This window comes from Caretta caretta, chromosome 4 (genome assembly GCF_965140235.1).
Source record: "Caretta caretta isolate rCarCar2 chromosome 4, rCarCar1.hap1, whole genome shotgun sequence".
Taxonomy (NCBI): domain Eukaryota; kingdom Metazoa; phylum Chordata; order Testudines; family Cheloniidae; genus Caretta; species Caretta caretta.
This window is the reverse complement of record NC_134209.1, coordinates 95,873,739-95,900,265: the sequence shown is the minus strand read 5'-3', so window position 1 is coordinate 95,900,265 and position 26,527 is coordinate 95,873,739. Positions and strand designations below refer to the sequence as shown.

Genomic DNA, 26,527 nt, shown 5'->3' with positions numbered 1-26,527 from the left:
AGATTAACCCTTTGTCAGATTTAGTTGCAGAGAGAACTTCGAAATATGCCAAGAGAAGATTTATATCACCCTTAACTTTTCTGGATACAGCACCCTGGCTTCAATAATTTTTTTATAAACTAATTCCTCAGATGTGTTAGCTTTTTTTCTTTGCTTATGTCATAGGGCTGAGGTCAGAGAACAGAAGGATTTTGTCCCCTTATTGCTGGAAATCTTTTTAGCATTGTTTTCAATGTTCAGTCCTATTATCTTGTTTCAAACAATGTTCCTAGGATAGTGCTCCCAGATTCATTCACATTCAGTATTCTTCTCATTTGTATCCCATAGCTCTTTTTCTGCACAAAAGGTCAGTTTCCAGAAGTTCAGCCAGGTCTTAGGTAATGAATGCAACAGGATCCTGCTCCATTGTTTCATTTTCTCTATGTGTATAAATCTCCCCACTGTATTTTCCGCTGAATGCATCCGATGAAGTGAGCTGTAGCTCACGAAAGCTTATGCTCAAATAAATTTGTTAGTCTCTAAGGTGCCACAAGTCCTCCTTTTCTTTTTGAGAATACAGACTAACACAGCTGTTACTCTGAAATCTGTTCCCATATGGCGTGCCTGTGCATAGTGTATTACAGAATGAGGGCCTTCATTGTCTCCCTGTAATTTATAGCAGGCAAAACCTCCACCATAATAACTGGCATAATCTGTGCTAGTCTCAGCTAAGAAGCCAAAGTGTAATGGATATAAGGGCTAAAACAATCTGTCATCTGTGAAGCACATTGGTAGGGATATGTAAAATATTGATTTTTGTTGCACCTTCACTGTTATACTACAATAGAGCCTTAGAATTACGGACACCTCGGGAATGGAAGTTGTCCGTAACTCTGAAATGTTCGTAGCTCTGAACAAAGCACAGTTTGGTCTCCAGATCCAGCAGCCGACACTCCAGCCCAGGCTTCAACAGCAGCTGAGCTCCCTACTCAGCACAGGCATGAGTTTGCAAGCTTGTCCTTCTCCTGGCAGGGCTGTTTGTGTGTGTGTGAAAACAGCCCGTCCCACTTCCAGCCGGGGGAGAGAAGTAAAAACAGTGCATCCCCCTCCTGGCAAGGCGGGGGGTGAAAGCAGCGCAGACCCCAGCCCTGCTCCTGCTCTGCTGGCTCCAGCTGCCATAGGCTGGCAGCCCCAGTGTCTTGCTGTAAGTGGCTGCCCTGTGCGTGGGGGTGGGGACAGGCAGCCCAGATGTAATACAGCCTTTAAGATGCAATACAGGCACAGTAAAGTATTTGCTTTTTTTTTTTCTTTGCTGCTCCCTGATTTGTTACTTCTGATTTCACGTGGTGTCCAGTTGACTGGTCCGTTCGTAACTCTGGTCTCCGTATCTTTGAGGTACTACTGTAAATAAAGGAATTCAGTTGCTGTTGTCTCTTGCAGACAGAGTTCCCCGCTGAAGAATCATTTTCCAAGATTCAAAAGTGCTGTTTATTCGAGCAACAGTTTGGAATAAATTTTATTTAATTAATTGGCTTCTGATATGTCTTCTTTGAACAGTAGAATGCTAACACATTGTGTATTGTGCTAAGTTCTTCCACTTTTGGCCTTTGTCTCTGTTTCCTTCTTATGGGGACTTTATGGGCTAGATTCTTCTCGGTGCCAAGATCTGCATCTCCCCTCCTGTGGGCCATCAGGGAGTCAGTTTTAACTCTCTGATTCTCAAGAAATAGTGGCTCCAGCCCCGGCATTGGTTAAGCTTTAGGCTTTAACTGATGTAAAGTGGCTATGAACCTTATGCACGCATAGCCCAGCTTAGAATTGGCAAAGTGTAGCAAAGTTCTGACATAGTCAGATGATGGGGAGAAGTTAGAGTTCAGTAGTCACTCCATCAATATTGTACCAGGTGAGACCTCTGTCCTTCCCTCCCCTGGAGGAATTCTCAATTAGCCACTTGCAGTCAGGATGTGGCTCTTTTGTGCTACTCAAGCAATGAGTAGAATCTGGACTGCATATACAAATCTGGCTCTGGTGTTTTCCTTGATCTGAAAAAATAAATTATCTAGATTTAGAATGTGTATTGTGCTTTGTGTACGGAGAAACATGACAGCCGACATCTCAACAGCACCTATACGGCATAAAATATTACAAATTTTTGAGAGATGCAATGCAAATCTTGTGCATAATTGGGCCCTGTATATGACATACTATAAAGTGTTTTAAAAGTGCTGAAAACCATGATATCACACTAATAGTACGGTTTATTACACTTTATACAAGTCAGTTTAACTGTATAATTACTTGAATTATGCAGTGTGTAGTATATGAGTGCCAAGTATGTGGTATTTCAACCATTATATAAGCAAATGAGTTACTTGTTAGATAGATTGTGTTATAATAAAGGCAGGTTATCAGTTTGTGAAAATTAAAATTTTGACTTTTCATCTGAATTTGGAATAAGAAAATGTTTTGAAATCTCAAATTCTCATGGGACAGGAAAATTATTTCCCATGTAGGTCTAATAAATATAAATTAAGATTTTCAGAGCAACATTAACTTGTCTAAATTGTACATATAGTTTTCTGAAAATGAATGTATATATTTAATCAGTGTAAATAGTAAACCAAAATCCTACATATCTTAAATGTGCAACATGGACTAGTTAACGTTGCCGTAGGAACACTTCCATATTTCTTGGCTGTTTAGCCTGTAAATTCTTAAATGTAATATTTAATATTTAATCTATGTTTTGCAGTTGACTGTATCTAACATATGATTGACATAGTATATAAATGATTTAGATAACTATGCATGGGTATTATGCTAATCCTTTTTAAGAGGTCTGATTATAAACAGATTTGATTCTTCTTTTACTATGATTTTTGGCTCTATATTGTGGTGGAAGTTGGAAGTTAATACAGATTTAAATGGAAAATTCATACTATTTCACTCTTCAGGAACCATCACTGCTAAGTAGTTAATGATAAGTGATCTATTTTCTTGATTTACGTATTCAGGTGATGAAATTAATTACATTAATTTATTATACCCTGTGACCATAGGAACATATGACACATTTTCCTTAAGATTAATTGTGCTACTACACAAGGGATCCAGATCTGATTTTTTATCTCAGATGCTTGTTTTGCAGGCTGTCGAAACAGAGAATAGTATAGAGGTGATTCTTTTTCTTTTGCTCAAAAGATTGAGGGATTTGTGTTGCTACTTTGGCCACTGCTGGTTGAGATTGAGAGTTTCATTCCTGCTCCTTAGTCTTGGGGCACAGTAGCATTGCAACACTGACAGCTTGTCAATAGAATAGACCCGATAGAATGACCAGATAACTCCTGGTCATGAGCCAGTAGTTATGCCCTGTTTACCACAAGTAATTAGTTCATCGGTAGGAGGAAGAGACACAGATGTCTTTTCATAGAATTATAGAACTTGTAGATCGGAAAAGACCCATTAGGTCATCTGGTCCATCACTTCCAGATTGTAGCATTATTCCCAACAGTTTATTCTCCAGAATTTTGTCTAGTCCAGTTTCAGATACTAAAACGATGAGAATGATGTAAAACTCTGAGGCCCTTGTTCTAAAATCTGTGTTTTCTAAGGGAGCTGTTTACTTTGTATTTTATTTAAAAACAAACAATTATTTTTGCCTTTTCATATGGAGGAGAAGGGGGTGAGGAGAGCTGGAGATTAGAAGGTGAGAGTCTGAGTATAAGGTGACGAGTTTCAGAGTGGTAGCCGTATTAGTCTGTTTCAGCAAAAACAAGGAGTCTTGTGGCGCCTTAAAGACTAACAAATTTATTACAGCATAAGCTTGCATGGGCTATGACCCACTTAGTACAGTTTTGGAACATTTATCTATCTCTGGTCATACACAATTTTATTTCTCTTAAAACTATATTTAATAGCTCAACTTTTTACAGCATGTGTATGTATGTATACAGCATTGCGTATGTAGACATATTGACAGGCAGGGGCAATTCTGCATTGTTTGTTATGTACATAGTAGCTCTGTTCCTGGATCAGAAGATAAACTTGGCTTGTTTTGCAGCTTCAAGAGATATTTAGAAAGAAAAATGAGAAGAGAGAAAGAAAAGGAGATGAAGAGAAACGTATAATGTTGGTAAGTAAAATTAGAATAGCTGTAGGTTTGTGGTTCTTGGATTATTTTATGTAGCTCAAAAGTGTGGTTATATTTATTAGTTAAGAATATTTATTTACTGTTACTAATCACTTTTGAGATTTCTGGGCAACACCAGGTACCATAGTGAATCACATAACTCCTAACAATATAAAGGGTTGATTTGATTCTAAGCCTGTTTATTGAGCGGAGAATAATAGGTACTCCTGGAGGAATTCTGCATCAAAAAAATAAAAAATCTATGCACAACATTTTAAAATTCTGCAAAATTCTGCATATTTTATTTGTCAAAATAACACAATATAATCACACCGGTTTCAAGTAGTTTAGTAATTTATTTCAAAACGCATGTGGGCAAGTCCTAGGGGCAAGTATGTATGTAACAATATAGACAACAAAAAATATTCAGGAAAAGAAACACAGTATTTCCCGCATCCATCAGAAGCAGTGCAAAAGCTTTGTGGAGTCAGGGGAAGTAATTGCTGGGAAGGAGCCTGGGTGTGATTGGGAGAAATATGTCATGGAGCCTCCCCCTGGTTGACCCCTAGCCTCTCTCAGTCAGGCACATCTGCCACTGTCCCCATTTGTGCCTGCACCCCCACTCAGCCATCCCGTCTCCCTGCAATCCCCAGGTGTCCCTGCAATCCCCATGTGTCTCAGTGATAGGTCTCTACCAATCCTCCTTTGAAAAACAGGTGGATTCATGCACTGTGCAAATCGATTGGCCAAAACCCCACAATATAGGTACCACTTGGATATATCTGCTTCTTATCCCTATGGCTACTTGGGGCTGTAGATTCTAGTCCTCAGCTCAAGAACTGTTTTGTGTACAGCAAAATCCTTTTATTTATTTATTTGAATTTTAAAAGCATAAAGTAAAAGCAAATTTATCTGGGGCTGTCTGTGTGCTCTCTTCCCAGAGCTTGGCCCCCAAACCACAAGAAACTTGAATTTTAGGAGCTACCACATTTTTCAATAACCCAAGCACAGAAAAGAATATTTGTTCATCCTAAGGGACACAACTTTTTTCACATTGGCAACAAAATTTAATTGCTCAGTTAATTTTGTTGACATGTTTAGGCCAAGTCTAAGCAAAAGAAACTTCATCCTAGAAGGAAAACTTTTGAGAATGTTACAGAGATAAAATAGGGGGGTAGAATAGCATAATTCTTGTAACTTAAATTTATCATGGTTGTAATGATAAACCTATACTTTTTTCTGTTTTAAGAGTCTTAAAAACAAGATGTAAAAAAAGAACCATTTGCTCGCCACCATTTGAAAAAACATACCAACATTTCAAGTAACGTGTAAGATAAAGACTTGCCTGTCTTAACCTATTCTGTTGTCTTCTTTCTCTTTCTTTTTGGTTTCATTCTGAAATGTGGTACTTCACTTCACCATTTTTGCTGTATGTCAGCGCCTTCAACTCTATGGATATCATACTTCTACTAACAGTGTATGTACTCAAAATTTTTCTGTGTATATAGTTTTCACCAGTGAGATGGAATCATTTGTTATAACAATTGGCTCTTTATCAAGTAAATGAATTTTGCTAGTATAGGGTCTTGTTAAGTCAAAAGTATACTCTATCTTCACGGCCATAGAAGGCTACACATACTTGCTACAGGCATAGAGTAACAGACTGGCCCATCCAGAGGACAGATGGATGCCTCTGGATAGGTAAAAAGGAGAAAAAGAGCAGGTGTGTATTAGGGAGTTGTAGACCTGCTCTGGGTGGGGTGGTGACGCCATGTAAATAAAGTCCCACAACAACAATTAGTAATAAAAATTCCATCCCCTTTTATGGGACATAACGGTAGAGCCTTCAGTAATAACCATATTCCTTGGGTTCGGTCAGTTTCCCAGCATCTTATCCTAACACAGCACAGAGGAAGAGAAGGTCTCAACCATTTTTTTCTTGCACTGTTTGTGCATAAAATAAAACAAAACTACTTCAGAGTAGGATGAGAACGGGGCTTTTGGTAGAGAGGAAGCCCATAGCCCAAGATGAGGACAGACTTTATTACACTTGATTACTGTTTGGGCAGAGGGTGGAAGGAATTTTCAGATTGATGAACTCTGTCCTTTGACCTTGGCTGAATGCCCTTTCAGAGCAGAGCAGATTTAGACTCCTTTAAATAGTCTTCCCTGGCTCCCTAGTATAAAAAAGCCAGGGAAGAACCCAAGCCTCAATCTTCATGGTCATATGGGGAGGAATTCATTCTTTTGAGCCAGATAAGCATGATAATTAGGATGGATGGAGTTTGTGACTGCATTTATAGAAAAGGGGCTAGGATTTGAAGTTGTATATACAGTTCTGTTTCCCATGACTTTTGTAGCTGTGCAGCATCAACAAGAATAAAAAATGGTAAGAACCTTTTTATCCCTGAGCTGAACACATATGCAGTGCCATTTTTACATAGTACTGTTTCTGATCATGCCTACATTTTAACTCTGTCACTGTGTGTTTCATACAATTGTGCCCAGGTAAGGCAGCACAGACATGTTAAATACATACCTGTTCAATAAGATGATAGTAAGGCAAAAAGTATGCACTATAGTCTTGACTTGAAGTCTATTGAAGCCTTTCTTTTGACTTTAGTGTGCTTTGGATCATGCCCTATGTAAGCGTGAAAGACTCAGTGCTTCATATCTCTATATTTCCTTCCTTTTATAGTTTAACAAAACTTAGCTTTAAGCATTTCTAAATTTATAATAATTTTCTGACTCTAGTAAAAAAAATCTATTTTTATACTCACATTTAGAAAAATAAGTCAGCACAGCAGGGGTTTTAAATTGTTTTAAATAAAATAAATGGGTGAATGGTGAATTAGATCTATTAGCATGCTATGAATGTGGACCTGGAATTGGAATAATGAACACTTTATATTTCTATCATTGAAAGACCAAACTATGAGGTCCTGAGCACCCTCAGCTCCCATTGAAATCTGGGGCAGTTGAGTGTACTCACAACTTCATAGTATCAAGCTCTGAAGGCTACATCTTACATAAGATGCATCTATAAATGGGTCTGAGTAATTTGATTATTTATGTCTTTTCATATTACTCATGATATTTCTCTGGAGCTAAGCTGGTGCATGCTGTGAATGTGTATTAAGACTAGTACAGCATGAGTTGCATGTGGGTTTTGATTAGCTGAATGCAATCTTATTATTGAGGATTATTATAAAAGTAACATGTAGAAAAATAAAATGTGCATGCTTCAGAAATACTAACTTCATCAGTAATAAATCAGTTTTTGTCAGATAAATGAAGTACATCACCAATAAGACAGGTTATTCAATTAATAATTATGTAATAATATGTGTATCTAAATAAAGGATGAGGCAATCAAAAGTATATGTAACTTCTTGAGGCAGTGATTTCATGTTGAAATTTTTTTTTACTTATTTGGCATATTTTGTCAATATTTTATGGTTTAAGAAGAGATATTCTTGTCTAACTTTAGTTAATTTTTTTAAAAATATGAAGTTTCATAGATTAAAATATACATAATTAATATGATGCATCAGCAGTTGGATCAAAACCAGTTTATCTCTATTTAGATAAAGAGCTTTATAACATGACATTAAATTTGAAATGAAAAGGTTAGGCATACTAATTGTATTAAGTTTTTATCTTTTATTCAGACTTTTTATGAATGTTAGCTGCAAAATATATTATAATGCACCTAACCTCATACTGGTCAGAATAGTATACAGTTGTTACCTGCAGCATATTAAAAATTGTGGAAAATTAATTTTGGTTTGTGGAGGTCCAATATATGGTATTTAATATTGGGTACTCTCTTATGGATCTTTCTGGAAGCTCCCCAGAATGAGATTCCATACTTCAGACAAGAGATTTTTTCCAAAGTTGAGTGATAGACTGTCTTCAGACCTATGTAAGACTTTGGTAATTACAGAGATTGTACGGTGTGGGAACAGTATTTTTATTTTTTTAATATATGGTCCAAATCAACAAAAGGGATAATGTTCTATTGGCTAAAAATTTCTTGTCATATAATATAATTTTATATAAATTTTATTATAATAAAATTAATTTGTACCTTGGGGAAGTTTTAACCTAAGCTGGTAAAAGTAAGCTTAGGAGGTTTTCATGCAGGTCCCCACATCTGTACCCTAGAGTTCAGAGTTGCAGAGGAACCTTGACATGGTGGCAGAGTGGTGGGATTAACCTGAAATCATTTTGAGATCAATTTGAGATTTTTTTGAACCAGAAATACAGATTTTAAAAAGGAATTTTTTTTTCCTTTGGGGCTGCTGGAAAGGAGGTCCAGAAAGCAGCTGAAACTGAAAGCAGCTTGTTTTTCTCTGCTTTGGGGCCAAGCAGAGACAAAAGGGGATTTGTGAATTGCAGGTTTCTTTGCCTGGAGGCAGGGTATTTAACCTCCTGCAGGGAAATTCACAGTCTTGGTAAACCAGTTTTTTTTTTTTTCTCTAAAAGTAAATGGGGGGGTGTTCTATCCATTTGCCTGGAGACAAAAGTGGCAGGGGCTTTTTTTTTTTTTAGGATTTTGATTTTTTTACAAGGAACACAAGTTTGAAAAGGATTTTTTTTTTCCTTTGGGCTGCTGGTAAGCAGGTTTCCAAGTAGTTGGAGGTTTTTTGCTTTGATTTGGGGCCAGAGCAGAGACAAGGGGATTGTCTTTTTCTGTAGGCTGACAATCACTATCAGAGAATAGGTATTCTATTCCAGCACAGCAAAATTTTACAGCCAAGTTTTGTTTGTTTATTTCTAAACCTTGGGTGTAAAGTTAGTTAAAAACAGAGAGGTTAGGATGACAAAATCCACGGCTCAACAAACGCTGGAATTAGCCAGATTTCAGGCTGAGGAAAAACAAAGGGAACATGAAAGACAGATAGAACTCATGCGGCTGAAGGAGGAGGAGAGGGAAAAAGAGAGGAAGCATGCACTGGAGATGGAGAAGGTAAAGGCTCAGCAGAATATACCAACAAACCCTAGCAATCCTTCTCCAGGTACCACTCCACATCCCAGAAAGTTCCCCACCTACAAGGCAGGCGATGATACTGAGGCCTTCCTAAAAAACTTCGAAAGGGCCTGCCTTGGGTACAACATCTCTACTGACCAATACATGGTAGAGCTGAGGCCGCAACTCAGTGGACCCTTAGCTGAGGTGGCAGCTGAAATGCCTAAAGAACACATGAACAAGTATGAACTGTTTAAATCCAAGGCGAGAGTCAGAATGGGGATAACACCCGAGCAGTCTCATCAGAGGTTCAGAGCCCTAAGGTGGAAACCAGACATGTCATTTACCTGACATGCCTACCACGTTGTGAAACATTGCGATGCCTGGATATCAGGAGCAAGTGTTGAATCTCCAGTAAATTTGCCCTTCCTAATGCAAATGGAACAATTCTTAGAGGGTGTTCCTGAGGAAATAGAAAGATACATCCTAGATGGGAAGCCCAAAACTGTAATCGAGGCAGGAGAGATTGGAGCCAGATGGGTGGAGGTGGCAGAGAAGAAGAAAACTGGTCGCAGTTGGAGCAGAGACCAGAAGGGACAACCGCAGACCACACCCTATTACCGGGGGCTACCCAAGGCCCCACCTACCTCCCAAAGAACCCTCCAGACCCCTTATCCCACCACTGCCACCATGTCAAGGTTCCTCCCCCACTCTGAACTCTAGGGTACAGATGTGGGGACCTGCATGAAAACCTTCTAAGCTTACTTTTACCAGCTTATGGAGTCTTAGAACTGGTAAAAGTAAGCTTAGGAGGTTTTCATGCAGGTCCCCACATCTGTACCCTAGAGTTCAGAGTGGGGGAGGAACCTTGACAGCCCCATGAGCATTAAGTGGATTACACTGATAAGACATACTTAAATGATGTCTTCAGTCATGTAACCATACTTTACTACTTGCTAAATTGGGAACATGAGTGCCGTGAAGGCTGCATATGTTAGCTGAGAAAATATTGTGCTAACAGAATATAGGGAATAATATTTCAAGAGAGATTTTTCCTAAAATATAATTGTCAGGTCTCCTTTCTAAATTTTCAACTGTCTAAATTTCCTCAGTACATATGACGTTAAATGTGTGGAAAATCAAAAATAAGCCTGCAGAATACTCCTCACAACATCTATGTGGCTTTATAGATATACTAAAAATCCTAAAAGGAATCCCATGGGATTCTGCAAAGTGTACAATGGGGCACAAAAAGAACAAGGAGTACTTGTGGCTCCTTAGAGACTAACAAATTTATTTGGGCATAAGCTTTCATGGGCTAAACCCGACTTCGTCAGATGCATGCAGTGGAAAATATAGTAGGAAGATATATATACACAGAGCATGAAAAATGGGTGTTGCCATACCAACTATAACGAGACTAATCAATTAAGGTGGGTTCTTGTCAGCAGGAGAAAAAAACTTTTGTATTGATAATCAGGATGGCCCATTTCTAACAGTTGAGAAGGTGTGAATAACAGTAGGGAAAAATTAGCATGGGGAAATAGTTTTTTCTTTGTGTAATGACCCATCCACTCCCAGTCTTTATTCAAGCCTAGTTTAATGGTGTCCAGTTTGCAAATTAATTCCAATTCTGCAGTTTCTCATTGGAGGCTTTTTTTTAATTTTTTTTGTTGGAGTATTGCGACTTTTAGGTCTGTAATTGAGTGACCAGGGAGATTGAAGTGTTCTCCAACTGGTTTTTGAATGTTATAATTCTTGACATCTGATTTGTGTCCATTTATTCTTTTGCGTAGAGACTGTCCGGTTTGGCCAATGTACATGGCAGAGGGGCATTGCTGGCACATGATGGCATATATCACATTGTGTTTCTGTAGTTTATGACCATATGAGACCTTTAATAGCAACAATTTATGCTGATTTTAAAAAACAAAAGTAAGGATATTTTTCCCACTTGTAATTGGAAGATTGAATTCAGTTCCCAGTCTTTGTCTCTTCTGCCAGACTGACAGGAGTTGGGAGCACTGAAGGTAGGGAATCAGGCCTAGACTAATGGGGGAAAGGGCACGGGGGAAAGGGCAACAGAACAGTAGCCAAGTTAGAAGAAGCCTTGACTGCCTTCAAGATCACCTTATCTAGTTCTCCTTAGCCAGAAAGATGGAAGCTGTCATGTTTGACCTCCAAGGGTAGTTGTAAAGTGGGGAAGTGGGGCAAAATGTAAGAGATGCAAGTGTCTCAGGCCTCTAAAATTGTTGCAGAGCACCTCCGTGGCAAAAAGATATGGCTTACAGTTCTTTCAAATAGAGCACATGGTAAATTTGATCAGTGGACACCCACAATCAGGTTTCCTTGCTGTATATCCTGCAATTAGAACTTAGTCTCTGTGGACCTGATTCTTATTTTCCTTAACACTATTAGGATGGATCTTTTGTTGGAATTAAATTATTTGTAACTATTTAGATAGTGCTATTGGTGCATGTCATGCTTTGATAAATCAGAAAACAAGCTTCCTATCACAAGCAACCTAATCTATTTATATAGTAATATGTTGACAAAATTATGAAATTACTAATAATACAAGCTTGCCAATACATTTTCATTTTACATATACTCCAGAATGTTTCTGTTTATAGTAGGGCTGTCAAACGATTAAAAAAATAATCGCAAATAATCGTGAGATTAAAAAAGATAGTCTCAATTAATCACAGTTTTATTTGCACTGCTAAACAATAATAGAATACCAATTTAAATGTATTATAAATATTTGTGGATTTTTTCTACATTTTCAAATATATTGATTTCAATTACAACACATAATACAGTGTACAGTGCTCAGTTTACATTACTATTTTTATTACAAATATTTGCACTGTAAAAAAGATTTTTAAAAGCATATTCTACAAGTCGAAGCATGAAGGGGCATACAAATGTTTAGCATATCTAGCATGTAAATACCTTGCAACACTAGCTACAACAGTGCCATGCGAATGCCTGTTCTCACTTTGGTGACATTGTAAATAAGAAGCAGGTAGCATTATCTCCTGTAAATGTAAACCACTTGTTTGTCTTGGTGATTGGCTGAACAAGAAATAGGACTGAGTGGACTTGTAGGCTCTAAAATTTTAGATTGTTTTGTTTTTGAGTGCAGTTATGTGACAAAAATAATTCTACATTTGTAAGTTGCACTTTCACTATAAAGAAGTTGCAGTACAGTACTTGCATGATGTGAATTGAAAAATACTTTTTAAATTGTTTTTACTGTGCAAATATTTGTATTAAAAATAATATAAAGTGAGCACGGTACACTTGGTATTCTGTGTTGTAATTGACATCAATATATTTGAAAATGTAGAAAAACATCAAAAAATATATATAATAAATTTAAATTGGTATTTTATTATTGTTTAGCAGTGCAATTAAAACTCTGACTATTTTTTTAATCTAGTTAATTTATTGTGCATTAATCGCTTATGTTTTGTAAAGCCCACACTGTGACTAATAAGGAAATAGATATCGATACTGTTACCCTTTTGAAAATGCCTTGGGTTTACAAGGAGTGTGATATAATATTTTTCTTTGTGCAGGGGAAAAAAAACAAAAACAAAGGTAAACTCATGCAGTTTTCTTCTTTTTGAAGATTAGTTAGAAAAGATTTTAAAGTGTATAAGCTGTTGTTCTTTATGATTATTTTGTGGTTTTCAAACAGTTGTACTTCTTGAAACTTCTACAGGTACTTAAGACAGATGGAAAGGACCTTGTCCCCAGAAGCTATTGGGATACATTGAGACGTAGCACAAGCCAAGCTCTCTTTTCGGATCTTGCAGAGGTATAATAAAACCTCTGTCTGGTCCATGAACAAATTGCCATTTTATTTATTTCCTTTTGTATTTTAGTGTTTTCCCCATTGTTGTGGATCTTCTTTCTTTTCTTTTTAAAATAGTTCTTTTAAAAACAGTGTTTATGGAAAGCTGTCATATGAAATTAATGTGGCTGAATACAGTGGCATTACTTGAAGTTGTCATTTCTAGTCATCTAGCATTCTCTTTTTCAAGATTTGGAAGATCAAGTCCTATCACTATATCCTTGGTGTTAGGATATTTATCTAATATTAACTTAAAAAAACCCTGATTTCTATATAACTGAAAAATTAAGAACCATTTTTCATTTAGGGCTTGATCCTGTGAGGTGATGACTTTAATGAGAGTAGAGCGCACTCAGCATCTCTCGTGAGGTATCCAAGACTTTGCGGGTTCAGGCCCTTAACTTGCTTTAAAACATATGGTAGCCAAGTTTATTTTTACAGAAGGTCATGGTCAGCAATATTGCCTTTGCTAAAGATTCTTTTTAACGTATTGCATTGAAAACAGTGGTGTTTCAGGCAGCTAAAACAATTGCATACATTAATCTCAGTCTTTATCTTTAGATATTGCACAATCATTGTGAAAGACTAGCAATATCTCTATTCCATCAAAAATGAATGTATGCAGGTATCTAAATTATAATAAAAATAAAAAGCTTATTTCATTATCTAGTCATTGAAAAAATTGAATAAACAGAATGTGTATATGTCTTTGTATTGATAATTTAAAAGAGAGTCTAAAGGCCAGATCCTCCAAACTGGCATTTCTGTGCCCAGCTACAGTGTGAAGGAGGTTGCTGTACATTGGGCCAGGCTGGTCATGGCCCCAAGGATTGGCCACTTGTAGCAGCTCCCCAGTAACACCTCTATCTCAAGCCATGCAAATCACAACAGGGACAGTAATGAGGGAAGCATAGGAGCTGCTTTACCATAGAATCATAGAATCATAGAATATAAGGGTTGGAGGGGACCCCAGAAGGTCATCTAGTCCAACCCCCTGCTTGAAGCAGGACCAATTCCCAGTTAAATCATCCCAGCCAGGGCTTTGTCAAGCCTGACCTTAAAAACCTCTAAGGAAGGAGATTCTACCACCTCCCTAGGTAACGCATTCCAGTGTTTCACCACCCTCTTAGTGAAAAAGTTTTTCCTAATATCCAATCTAAACCTCCCCCACTGCAACTTGAGACCATTACTCCTCTTTCTGTCATCTGCTACCATTGAGAACAGTCTAGAGCCATCCTCTTTGGAACCCCCTTTCAGGTAGTTGAAAGCAGCTATCAAATCCCCCCTCATTCTTCTCTTCTGCAGGCTAAACAATCCCAGCTCCCTCAGCCTCTCCTCATAACTCATGTGTTCCAGACCCCTAATCATTTTTGTTGCCCTTCGCTGGATTCTCTCCAATTTATCCACATCCTTCTTGAAGTGTGGGGCCCAAAACTGGACACAGTACTCCAGATGAGGCCTCACCAATGTCGAATAGAGGGGAACGATCACGTCCCTCGATCTGCTCGCTATGCCCCTACTTATACATCCCAAAATGCCATTGGCCTTCTTGGCAACTAGGGCACACTGCTGACTCATATCCAGCTTCTCGTCCACTGTCACCCCTAGGTCCTTTTCCGCAGAACTGCTGCCTAGCCATTCGGTCCCTAGTCTGTAGCTGTGCATTGGGTTCTTCCGTCCTAAGTGCAGGACCCTGCACTTATCCTTATTGAACCTCATCAGATTTCTTTTGGCCCAATCCTCCAATTTGTCTAGGTCCTTCTGTATCCTATCCCTCCCCTCCAGCGTATCTACCACTCCTCCCAGTTTAGTATCATCCGCAAATTTGCTGAGAGTGCAATCCACACCATCCTCCAGATCATTTATGAAGATATTGAACAAAACCGGCCCCAGGACCGACCCTTGGGGCACTCCACTTGATACCGGCTGCCAACTAGACATGGAGCCATTGATAACTACCCGTTGAGCCCGACAATCTAGCCAGCTTTCTACCCACCTTGTAGTGCATTCATCCAGCCCATACTTCCTTAACTTGCTGACAAGAATACTGTGGGAGACCGTGTCAAAAGCTTTGCTAAAGTCAAGAAACAATACATCCACTGCTTTCCCTTCATCCACAGAACCAGTCTTATGTCACCTGAGGATTCTCCCACACTGAGGGTAACTCCAGTCAGATGGATTAGCTTGAAGTGCAGCAAAGCTGGGGACAGATTGTCTTTACACCTGTTGTACTTACATGAGCAAAATTAACAATGAGCAAGATGTACAATATTTTAAGATTAGTATTCTTTAGAAGCCTTTTTTAATGTGAACCTGTCCAGTAGGCAATTAAGCACATCATTAAAGGTGCGTTACACTGACATCTGTAGACTGCAATAATTAAAACTTACCAGCATCTAATTTCTGCATTCGTTTAATTCTTCCATGAACATTTGCATAACCCTCTCAGCTAACATGCAAATCACTGATACAAATCGAATATCCTTGGTTAGCTTCTCAGAGTATTTCCCACTACTCACTAGAATCACATCTGTCTTGCTTCGTTTAAGCTTGAGCTTGCTAGCTTTCATCCATATCCTTATCTCTCGCAGACACTCTTAACAAATGGATGATACCATGGACTTTTGTGCTGAAAAAGTGACATAAAGCTAGGTAACACTGGAGTCTGCACTGTCTTACAGCCTCTTCAAGTGCTATTGTGTAGACTGAAAAGGAGGTTAGAAAAGATTTGTTCTTGTCAGACTCCACAAAAGAGGTCTCTTCAGCAAGAGGAGAAGTTGCCCATCCTGACTCTCTGGTATCTTTCTGAGAAGAATGAGTGAAACTATGTAGTTCTACAGCCCACTCCCAATAGGTCAGTGAAGTTGAACACTGCTGAGCTCAGCTTGTGGATTTCATTCTGAATGGGTATTGGAAATTACTGAAGTTGCTAGAGCATTTGAAAAATATAGGACTGTGGAGAGATGTCTCTGTCTATCAACATAGACTGTAACATATATATTTTGTACTCACTGTAGAAGACTCCCATTGACATCAGCGATTTTAGATCATAGAATCATAGAAGATTAGGATTGGAAGAGACCTCAGGTGGTCATCTAGTCCAACCCCCTGCTCAAAGCAGGACCAACCTCAACTAAATCATCACAGCCAGGGGTTTGTCAAGCCGGGCCTTAAAAACCTCCAAGGTTGGGGATTCCACCACTTCCCTAGGTAACCCATTCCAGTGCTTCACCACCCTCCGAGTGAAATAGTTTTTCCCTAATATCCAACCTAGACCTCCCCCACTGCAACTTGAGACCATTGCTTCTTGTTCTGTCATCTGCCACCACTGAGAACAGCCTAGCTCCATCCTATTTGAACCCCCCTCCTTCAGGTAATTGAAGGCTGCTATCAAATCCCCCCTCACGCTCTTCTCTTCTGCAGACTAAATAAACCCAGTTCCCTCAGACTCTCCTCGTAAGTCATGTGCCCCAGCCCCTAATCATTTTTGTTGCCCTCTGCTGGACTCTCTCCAGTTTGTCCACATTCTTTCTGTAGTGATGGGGGGGAGGGCACAAAACTGGACACAATACTCCAGATGTGGCCTCACCAGTGACGAACAGAGGGGAATAATCACTTCCCTTCATCTGCTGGCAGTGCTCCTACTAATGCAGCCCAATATGCCGTTAGCCTTCTTGGCAACAAGGGCACACTGTTGACTCATATCCAGCTTCTCGTCCACTGTAATCCCCAGCAGGGCCAGGTCTAGGTTTTTTGCTGCCCCAAGCAAAAAAAAATGTTGGCTGCTTCCCCCCTTTTTTTTGGCTTTTACTCATGTTTGCAGTTTGCAATGTTTTTGTTTTGTTTTGTCTGTTTAAAATATTTAAGAAATGAAAACAGAGAATTTGTAGTTAGTGAAATAAAACAATTTCCTACTAGTGTACTCATTTAATTTTAACAAAATCACAACTACAAACAATTTGGGTTCAACTACACACTGTAATGAAAAATGTTAGTGTCTTCCTGTGTGCCCAGTTTCTCATTAAATTAAAAGAATTTATATGAACTTAATTTTTGGGGTTTTTATATTTGCGTAGTCTTTTAATAATTCAGTGAAATTTAAATTTGTTGCAGTGGTACTTTCAACTGAAATTAATGCAAGTCCTGATAAATGCTTCTGGGACATGGTGGACCTCAAATAATTTTTTAGTAATTTCAGTTTTGAGAAACTGCGCTCACCAGAAGCCACTGGTACTGGTAATGTTAAAAGAATGCGTAATGCTATAGCAGTGTTTGGAATGAGGTGATTGGGGATGTACATCCTGCCTGTGGACTCCCAGCCCAATCTCAGACCCGGCCCCACCCCTGCAGAGGGGACAGTAACCGACAGAGTGGCTGTGAGGCGGATCAGCTGTGGGTAGGGTGGCGGACCGGGGCACTAGCCCAGCACCGAGCCGCCCGGGGCAGCGGGTCCCTTACCAGCCGCGGGTCCTGCCCCGATCCCAGGCTCCCCTCCGCTTGGCTCCTGCTTCTCCACCACTTGTGACACGTGCAGCAGGGGTGGGAGGGGGGGAGGAGCGGCATCGCCCCGCTCCCCCGAGGGTGGGGGGCCAGTGCAGGGACCGCCCCCGGGCCAGGACCCCCCACACTGAGCCCGCCGCCCCGGCCCACACAGGGGCTCATTGGTTGACTGAGCGGGGCCAGGGGGAAAAAAAGGATGGCCAGAATGCCACCCCTAGAAATGTGCCACCCCAAGCACGTGCTTGCTTTGCTGGTGCCTAGAGCCGGTCCTGATCCCCAGGTTCTTTTCTGCAGAACTGCCACTTAGCCAGTCGGTCCCTAGCCTTTAGCAGTGCATGGGATTCTTCCATCCTAAGTGCAGGACTCTGCACTTGTCCTTGATGAACCTCATCAGATTTCTTTTGGCCCAATCCTCCAATTTGTCTCGGTAACTCTGGACCCTATCCCTACCCTCCAGAATATCTACTTCTCCCCCCAGCTTAGTGTCATCCGCAAACTTGCTGAGGGTGCAATCCATCCCATCATCCAGATATGGGGTAGGCCAACTTTTTGGTTCCAGGGCCACATCTGGGTATGGAAATTGTATGGTGGGCCATGAATGCTCACAAAATTGGGGTTGGGGTTCAGGAGGGGGTGAAGGCTCTTGCTGGGGGTGCAGGCTCTGGGGTGAGGCCAGAAAAGAGGAGTTCAGGGTGTGGGAAGAGGCTCCAGATTGGGGCAGGGGGGTTGGCTGCAGGAGGGGAGGTGAGGGCTCTGGCTGGAGGTGCGGGCTCTGGGGTGGGTCTGGGGATGAGGAATTTGGGGTGTAGGAGGTTGCTCCAGGCTGGAACTGAGGGGTTCAGAGGGCAGGAGGGGGATCAGGGATGGGGCAAGGGATATGGGCACAGGACGGGGTCAGCGATGCAGGCTCTGGGCAGCACTCACCTCAAGCAGCTCCCAGAAGCAGCAGCATGTCCCGCTCTGGCTTCTGCGTAGAGGCGTGGCCTGGCAACTCTGTGTGCTGCCCCGCATGCAGGCGCCGCCCCTGCAACTCTCATTGGCCGCAGTTCCTGGCCAATGGGAGCTGTGGGGGCAGCACCAGCATGTGGAGCCCCCTGGCTGCCCCTAAACATAGGAGCCGGAGGAGGGACATGCCACTGCTTCCGGCTGGAGTGTGGGAGCAGTGGAAGCCCCAGAGCCCGCTCCCCAGCGGGAGCTCGAGGGCCACATTAAATTGGCTGGTGAGCTGGATGTGGCTCATGGGCCATAGTTTGCCCACCCCCGATCCAGATCATTAATGAAGATGTTGAACAAAACCGGCCCCAGGACCTACGTTGGGGCACTCTGCTTGATACCGGCCACCAACTAGATATTGAGCCATTGATCACTACCCGTTGAGCCCGACCATCTAGCCAGCTTTCTATCCACCGTATCGTCCATTCATCTAATTCATACTTTTTTAACTTGCTGGCAAGAATACTGTATTAAAAGCTTTGCTAAAGTCAAGATATATCACATTTACCGCTTTCCCCATATCCACAGAGCCAGTTATCTCATCATAGAAGGCCATACTGCCTTTCATTCAAGGATCTGAAGTCTCTTTACAAGATGAATACATATAATTATCCCCATTTTAAGGATGGGGAAATGAAGGTGCAGAGGACTAACATGACTTTGTCCATGGGTGCAAAATTCATTGAAGAGCTGTGTAAAAGCATATTGAGGGATTTTTTTTTGTTTTTTTTCATTCAGTGAGACTGACCAAGTGGAAATGGTAGAAAGACTTCTAGTTTTTTTGTTTTTGTTTTTTTGCTTTTTAACTAATAGGCTAGTACTCACAGTTCTTTATATATGGATGAATGCAACCTGAATCTAACAAGGTTATTAAAAAAATTTACAGGATGAAAGACTAACTTACTGTCCGATATATGTTCAGAGTGCTTGAGGGAAACTGCTTGAATGTACTTAGAAGCTTAATTGTTTAAAAGATGTAGAAAATCAAGGTATCTCTATTTCAGTGCACTATGCCCTGTAGTGGAGGACAACAGAGTATTAAAGGACAAAAAGTCGGTGATTATTATTCTCCAGTTAATCAGTTCATTTCAGGAGTAGAGCTATCTTAATTGAAGGATATAAAATGTCTTTCTACAGATATATATTATGCCATCATATTTCTCCCTGGAGAAGAATACAGGAATAAAGAGAAGAATAGTTAGAGTTTGTGAAATATAAACTTGATAATCCTAAACAGACTTTATTAAACTACTAAAGGTATCTCTCCTATTCCTTTAGTTCTTGTACGATGAAAAGAAAGGGTTTTTTGTTGTTACTACTTTTTCTTCCTTTTTTTGTTCTTCAGTATCTTCTCTTCAGTGATTAATAAGTACTACTAGTACATATGAAATGTTAATTTTCACAATAAAATAGGTAAATTTTGAAAACGTTCAAACGTGAATACAGTATGTCCTAAAGGATTTGGACAATGTGGATATTAAATCATTTTTGTTATCAATACACCATGCAGCTGAGTAAATGTATTTTAATGTTATTTTGCTATTGCAATTCATCTCTTTATAATGAACCAAGATTCACATATCTGAATAGTGTCAGTAATGCTGACTCATAGGTTATTCTTAGAATGTGTAGTTTTAGGGCCAAGTCTTAGCTTCATTAGACCTATGCCAGTTTATGCCAAATACGGATCAGCTTCTGCTGCAGAAGTTTTAGTAAACCAACTCTGAAATACTTATGATTTTCACATCATTGCCATCCTTTGGTAAATAAATTTTTCTTTCACTGTCAAATCCAATCAGACTAGGCCCTATATTCATAATTGGCAATATTTTAATTCCTACATCTTTACTTTCTCTTGGCGTTTCCAAATCACTGTGTGTGTTTTACATAAGAAAAGCAGCTGAATCTCTTTCCTCACTGATCTCTCAAGACTTTATACATATTTAGGACTTCTTAAATAATAGCTCCATTGATTATCATCATATCCAACCTCTTCTCTTCTCATTCCCTTAGATAGGATAGGGAGCACCCCTTACGTTTCCATTTAATAGTTATTGCTGATAACTTCTTTAAAAAAATGTAGTCTAGTATTTAAACTTTTTCTAATTAAGTAGCCATTGTGTCATGGCATATTCACTTGCTTCCCTTCATTTTTCTTGTTATTTATCCAGAAAATCTGACTGATTTCCTAATCTCCATGCCTTGGTTTATTTCAACAGATTGGTTATACTCTGCCTCTATAGCTATTATTACATGCATTTCATAAAAATAAAGGGGGCATCTGGTATTTGTCTTTACTGGAATTTATCAGGGCATATATGTGCATTTCAAGGTAAGAGTCTTTGTACACATAATCAGCTTTCCTGTTTCTAAGTGTAGTGCTATTTATCATTTTACACTTTCAAAATCTTGTTCAGACATTTGGCTCAGTGCTGCTCCCAAAGAAGTCAATAGCAACATTCTCACAAATTACTACTCTGAACATCCTTTACTGGGGATGTGTTATTTCTAAGAATAGGTATCTTTTGAGGACACTTGTTTCTGGAGAAAGGGAATTTATTTATCTGAAGTTTTCTCTGGAGATTTTCATAAAGTCCTGTATCAAGTCCAATAATTTGGGATAGAACTAAAGCAATATCACTCAAAATGTGTGGCCTGATTGCTTCATTTAAGGGTTGTTTCTAAATTTTTTATAAATCATTTAACTTCTTCATTAATCAGAATGTGACCAAGGTTTCAAAAAAATCTCTTATGCCCTGATCCTGGAAGCTGTGTTCTGCCGGCAGATCTCATGCAGAGCCCCAGTGATTTCAAGGAAACACTGCCCATGTTGAATACGTTGAAGGATCAGGGCCTCATTCTACTGAATCATTATATCCAGTTCTTAAAATAGTCTTTCATTATAACAAGAGGGTCTTTATGAAAGAGAAAAATGAACACACACATACACAGGTAAATGCAACAAATACTAGTTATATCAAAAATATGGAATGATACATAATCTCCATATTCTAATGGGGGTTCTCTCTTACTATATCAATGACCTGTCATTTAATAATATGAGAGGTAGTCTAGTTATCTTCACTATTCCCTCATTCCTATGACTCACAAGATGACTCTTTTGTATCATGAGGCAATTATGACCATATATATCATTTGCATATTATAACATTGCTGTCTGCTACTGAGACCTCACACTATAGGCTATTCCTGCTCCCAGTGGCTCCAGTATAAAGTACACCAGTAGAGATGGTTTGAAAACACACACTCATAGCAATGCTTTATTTTCATGTAATTGCAAAATTGTATCTACGGAAAGTGCAGCTTGAGAAAACTAATTTTATATATATATATTTCTTCACATAAATAAATATAAATAAAAATCCTTGGTCCTACCTTACTTTCTAGTCCATTCTCCCCTAAAATTTCTGGTTTTATTTTTCATGGCTTTTTCCTCATGATATTTTCCACTAACTCATTAGGGGGCGGGGGGATTTGTGTGTTGTTGTACTAATTGCAATTAACAAGTGAATGTTTCATATGGAAAATGTGTGATAACTAAAATAACTTCACTGATTTGAATACTATAATTACCTTTCTAACATTACAAACATAGGATGCACGAATTCATATCTTAAGTATTTGCTGCATAATGTATTTCTCCTGACTATAAAATGATTTCTTTGATAAAGTTTTTTTAAAGCAATTAGAGCCTTAACTAATTGTCTTATTCTAATGGTTTTTAAGCGTGCAGATGACATCTCAAGTTTGCTATCTGATACTACACTGCTTGTGCATTTTTTTGGCAAGAAGGGAAAGGCTGAGCTAAACTTTGATGATTTTTATAGGTGAGCTTTGATTTTATACTTTCTATATAAACAAAGACCTCCGTATATGTTAGTAAATAATATATACATAATATATCTAGTTAAAGAAGGTAACTCTTTCTTTATAAGCATCTTTTTGTATCAGACATTTCTTTAGCTTTATCTTTTCTGCTAAAAAGGTTTAAAACAAGGATGAAGAAAGTTTTAAGACAATACACAGAATTCAAAATTTGTTAGGTTGTTTTGGTTTGGTTTTAATAAAGGCCAAATAAACATTCCTCTATTATCATCAGATTTTCTAAGCTAATCAATTAGAGGAGGTCATTAGTTATGTATGTTGATTCAAAGAAATGCTGCACTATAGAAAGTAGTGTTTGTGGTCCAGTAGGTCAGTGGTTCTCAAAGCCAGTCCGCCGCTTGTTCAGAGAAAGCCTCTGGCGCGCCGGATCGGTTTGTTTACCTGCCGCGGCCGCAGGTTCGGCCAATCGCGGCTCCCACTGGCCACAATTCGCCACTCCAGGCCAATGGGGGCTGCAGGAAGGGCAGCCAGCACATCCCTTGGCCCGTGCCACTTCCCGCAGCCCCCATTGGCCTGGAGCGGTGAACTGCGGCCAGTGGGAGCCGCGATCGCCGAACCTGCGGATGCGGCAGGTAAACAAACCGGTCCAGCCTGCCGGGGCTTTCCCTGAGCAAGCGGCGAACCGGCTTTGAGAACCACTGCAGCAGGTGGTATTCTTGCCCCTACCCAATACTGAATTAATGCCCACTCCTGTGTACTCATGTACTCGGCTATACTGGGCTGCAGGATTTTTCCCCTTCCCCTCTTCCTGCTTGTTACATTTTCTGTTTAGATCATAACCTCTTTGGGTCAGAGATTTTGTCTTCACATCTATCTCTTCTGCTAGGGACATACAGTGGTTATCATTTAAAAGTAAAAAATTGCCAAAAGATACCATGCAGGTTTTCACAGATCCAGTTGCCTGCCCCCTTATGACCTCTCAGGAACTAGATTGCTGTGAGGGAATCCAACCATCTGGATACCTGGATATTTTAAGCTTCCCTGGGTCTTAGCGGGCTGAAGGACTGTTGCTTCTCTTGATATCTCTGGTACATTTCCTGAACATTGACTCTCTCTGTTACTGTTTGATGGAAATAGAGACCCTCAGTCCACCTGCCTAGGCCCCCAGGTGCAGTACTGATCCCCAAGATACTCCAGTAGCTTAAACACATGGCATAGGCACTGACTCCATGTGGGCTGCAGGGCTCAAACACCCACCAAAAAAAAAAAAGAGGGGTGCTCAGCACCCACAAGGCACCAGTAGGTGGCAAGAGCATGTACATGGCGCACAATGAAACCAGAAGGCCGAAGGCACCCACCAGCAAAAACAGAAGTCAGCGCCTGTGCCTGACACACATGGGCTCCAGAATCCCACCAAGGGTGTGAGCCTTCAGGGTTACAGTTTAATTCTCTCTGGAAACATGGAGTAAGTATAGCATATAACACAGACAGGCAGACTTTGCGCACGTTCTAACACATTAATGTTCTTTATTTAATCAGACAAGAAATAATAAAACTTACACTCATTTCCTCTCACTCTAGCTCACCCTTTCCTTGGGGGACCATCTGTGTTCAGAGAAGCAGGGTCCCCATTCCTCCTGCCTCATCAGCTCCTTACAGCAGTTTACCACATCTTTAAGATGGTGAAAAATGGCCAGAGAGACAGAGAGCAAATAGATTATGTCCCGCCTGTTATAACTTGCCAGTCCTTCTGTCAGGTGACTCCTGAATCAGCCTCCACAGTTGATCCAAGACCCTTGCTGGGTGACTTCATTGTTTGGTGACCTCTCCCCTGATAAACTATTTCTCCTGGTAGGGATCCAGTTTTGTCTCTGGAGCAATTAAATTTTAGTGGCTGACCATCCAGATTTAACAGCCTTCAGTTGTCAGCCCTGTACCACTACCTTGTTTGAATTTCAGTCCAACATGGAGGTAGCAGGACAACAATGAAGGTGGTGAAGAACTCCATATTCCGAATGGAGCCTGTAGTCTGGTAAAGATACATATTCAGAGTTCACAGTCTCAGAGGGAATTAATAAATTGTACAGACAGATTCCCCAAATTGTTGCAACAGGTACCATAATTACTGTATTACCTATTATGAGTGTAGGTGAAAACTGATTCTAATGGTGGCACTTAAAAGAACATTACTAAGTATAGTTGTGCCACAAAAAATTGCACCATTGATCAAATTAAGAAAAAAATATGTTTCTGCCAGATTCAAACAAGTGGAAAGTTTGGCTTCTGCTTCTTCACCAGTACTACCAGTGCTTACTTTTTATATGATTATCCCTTATCTGCCTAAAAAGGGGTTTTGTTAGGTTTAATTACTGAGTTTGTGAAGTGCTTTGAGATCTTTGGATGAAAGGAGTTGTAGAAGTGCAAAGTACTTTTTGTTCCATATGTATTATATTTGTGCTTTAGATTTATGGATAACCTACAAACCGAAGTTCTAGAAATAGAATTCCTTTCCTATTCTAATGGGATGAATACCATCAGTGAGGAAGACTTTGCTCATATTCTTTTGAGATATACAAATGTGGAAAATACATCAAGTTACCTGGAAAATGTACGTTGCAGGATCCCTGAAGAAAAGGTAGGTGCTCAGATACTACAGTGATGCGCAGCAGATAAAACCCCAAAATCCTAAGGATGAATCCTAGGGCAGGATTTCACTACCCACCAGATCGGCGGGTAGTGATCGATCTATCGGGGATGATTTATCGCGTCTCATCGAGATGCAATAAATCGATCCCCGAACGCACTCCCCGTCGACTCCGGAACTCCAGCTTGCAAGAGGCGGAAGCGGTTGACGCACCGCCAACCTCACAGCCAGGTAAGTCGACCTAAGATACACCAACTTCAGCTATGCTATTCGCGTAGCTGAAGTTGCATATCTTAGGTCAACCCCCCCAGTGTAGACCAGGGCCTACTTCCATTGAAGTCAATGGGAGTTTTGTCATTGGCTTCAGTGGCACCAAGATTTCACCTTAAGTATCTTTGATGATCTACTTTGCATCTTCTGTTTTACAAAATCCATACTGAATGACACAGTATTTAATTTGTTAAATGTGTAGAGTTAAATAACAAGGAACCATGACGGGGGAATTATCCAGTAATTATTTTTGAGGTGTTTAAAGACAGTGGCTTAAGACTATATTAAACCTTCAGTTTAAACAACAATATGCTAGTGCTGTAAGGAAATGAAATTTCCTAATATTGAGGATTTTCAGCTTTAGTGAAAAATCACATTTTTTCTGACTTTTTCTCTCTGCTACCATCTGACCTTTTCAAAAACAATATTGACACTCTTTATCTAGTTCTATAATAGTCTTAATAGTGGGTCATTTGTAGATAGCCATTGATGAGTGAGTGTTTCTTATCAGTGGCTGAAGAGATATTTTCAAAGAATTTGTGAACTAAGAACAATAAAGAACATTAGGCAGTTAATCCTTCATTATTTAGCAACAAGTGTGTTGTCAGTAGTGTATCTGAGCAATAGAAAAACCTAATGGTAGCTGAATGCATCAGTGCAAATCAATAGAGCTTGTGTTACAAGTACCCCTTAGAGCATGGGATGTTTTGGATATATTTCTTCTACTTGTGTTTATAGAAGGATCAGGTTAATATGTCCTTGCAAACAGTCTGACTTTGTTTAAAATGGCTACACATTTTGATGGTATTGACAGTTCCGCTTGTGGAACTAAAAGCAGTAAGTATGCTTTGAGAATTACCTTAATTTGTTAGTCTGAAAAAACAAACCATTAAAATATCATAAAATAGCTAGGACATTTAAAAATTAAAGTTAACACAAAATGCTGAATGTAAAACAAGTTATATTTATAACAGGTAAGCACACAAAAATGAATGTTATTATAGTTTATGTGAGACACAGCAATGCTCTGGGTGAGATGTCACAACCCATACTCAGCTGTACAAGGAAGTAAGGTTACTCACCTGTTACTCTTCCCACTCTCACTCTTATTCCCTCGGGTGAAAAGCATGAGGAGCCCTTGCTCTGCACACTCACCCGCTTGCCAGCCAGAGTAGCTGACTTGGTACATGGCACAGGAGGAGCAATCTGCTTGATAAAAAGGGGTGAAGAAATTCACTTTCTAGATCAAGGGGGAGCAGAGAAGAAATTCTTACTTTCCAAGAAACAGTTTATTCTCTGGTCTGCTTCCAGGGCAATGCAGCTACTCACTGC

The 26,527-nt window shown here is 39.8% G+C and overlaps 1 protein-coding gene across 11 annotated transcripts in view; it reads left to right on the top strand.

Moving 5' to 3' along the window:
• MICU3 (mitochondrial calcium uptake family member 3) overlaps positions 1 to 26,527 on the top strand; it is a 153,335-nt gene that overhangs the window by 97,576 nt on the left and 29,232 nt on the right. For 3 of the 11 annotated variants that reach the window (XM_048848148.2, XM_048848150.2, XM_075127888.1), the window contains 5 exons: positions 4,040 to 4,111; positions 5,547 to 5,585; positions 12,811 to 12,906; positions 22,183 to 22,283; positions 24,745 to 24,916. In XM_048848148.2, the coding sequence (XP_048704105.1) occupies positions 4,040 to 4,111; positions 5,547 to 5,585; positions 12,811 to 12,906; positions 22,183 to 22,283; positions 24,745 to 24,916 (480 nt within the window). The remainder of the gene's footprint in view (positions 1 to 4,039; positions 4,112 to 5,546; positions 5,586 to 12,810; positions 12,907 to 22,182; positions 22,284 to 24,744; positions 24,917 to 26,527) is intronic. The other 8 variants (XM_048848149.2, XM_075127884.1, XM_048848151.2 and 5 more) reach the window with 5 other exon arrangements.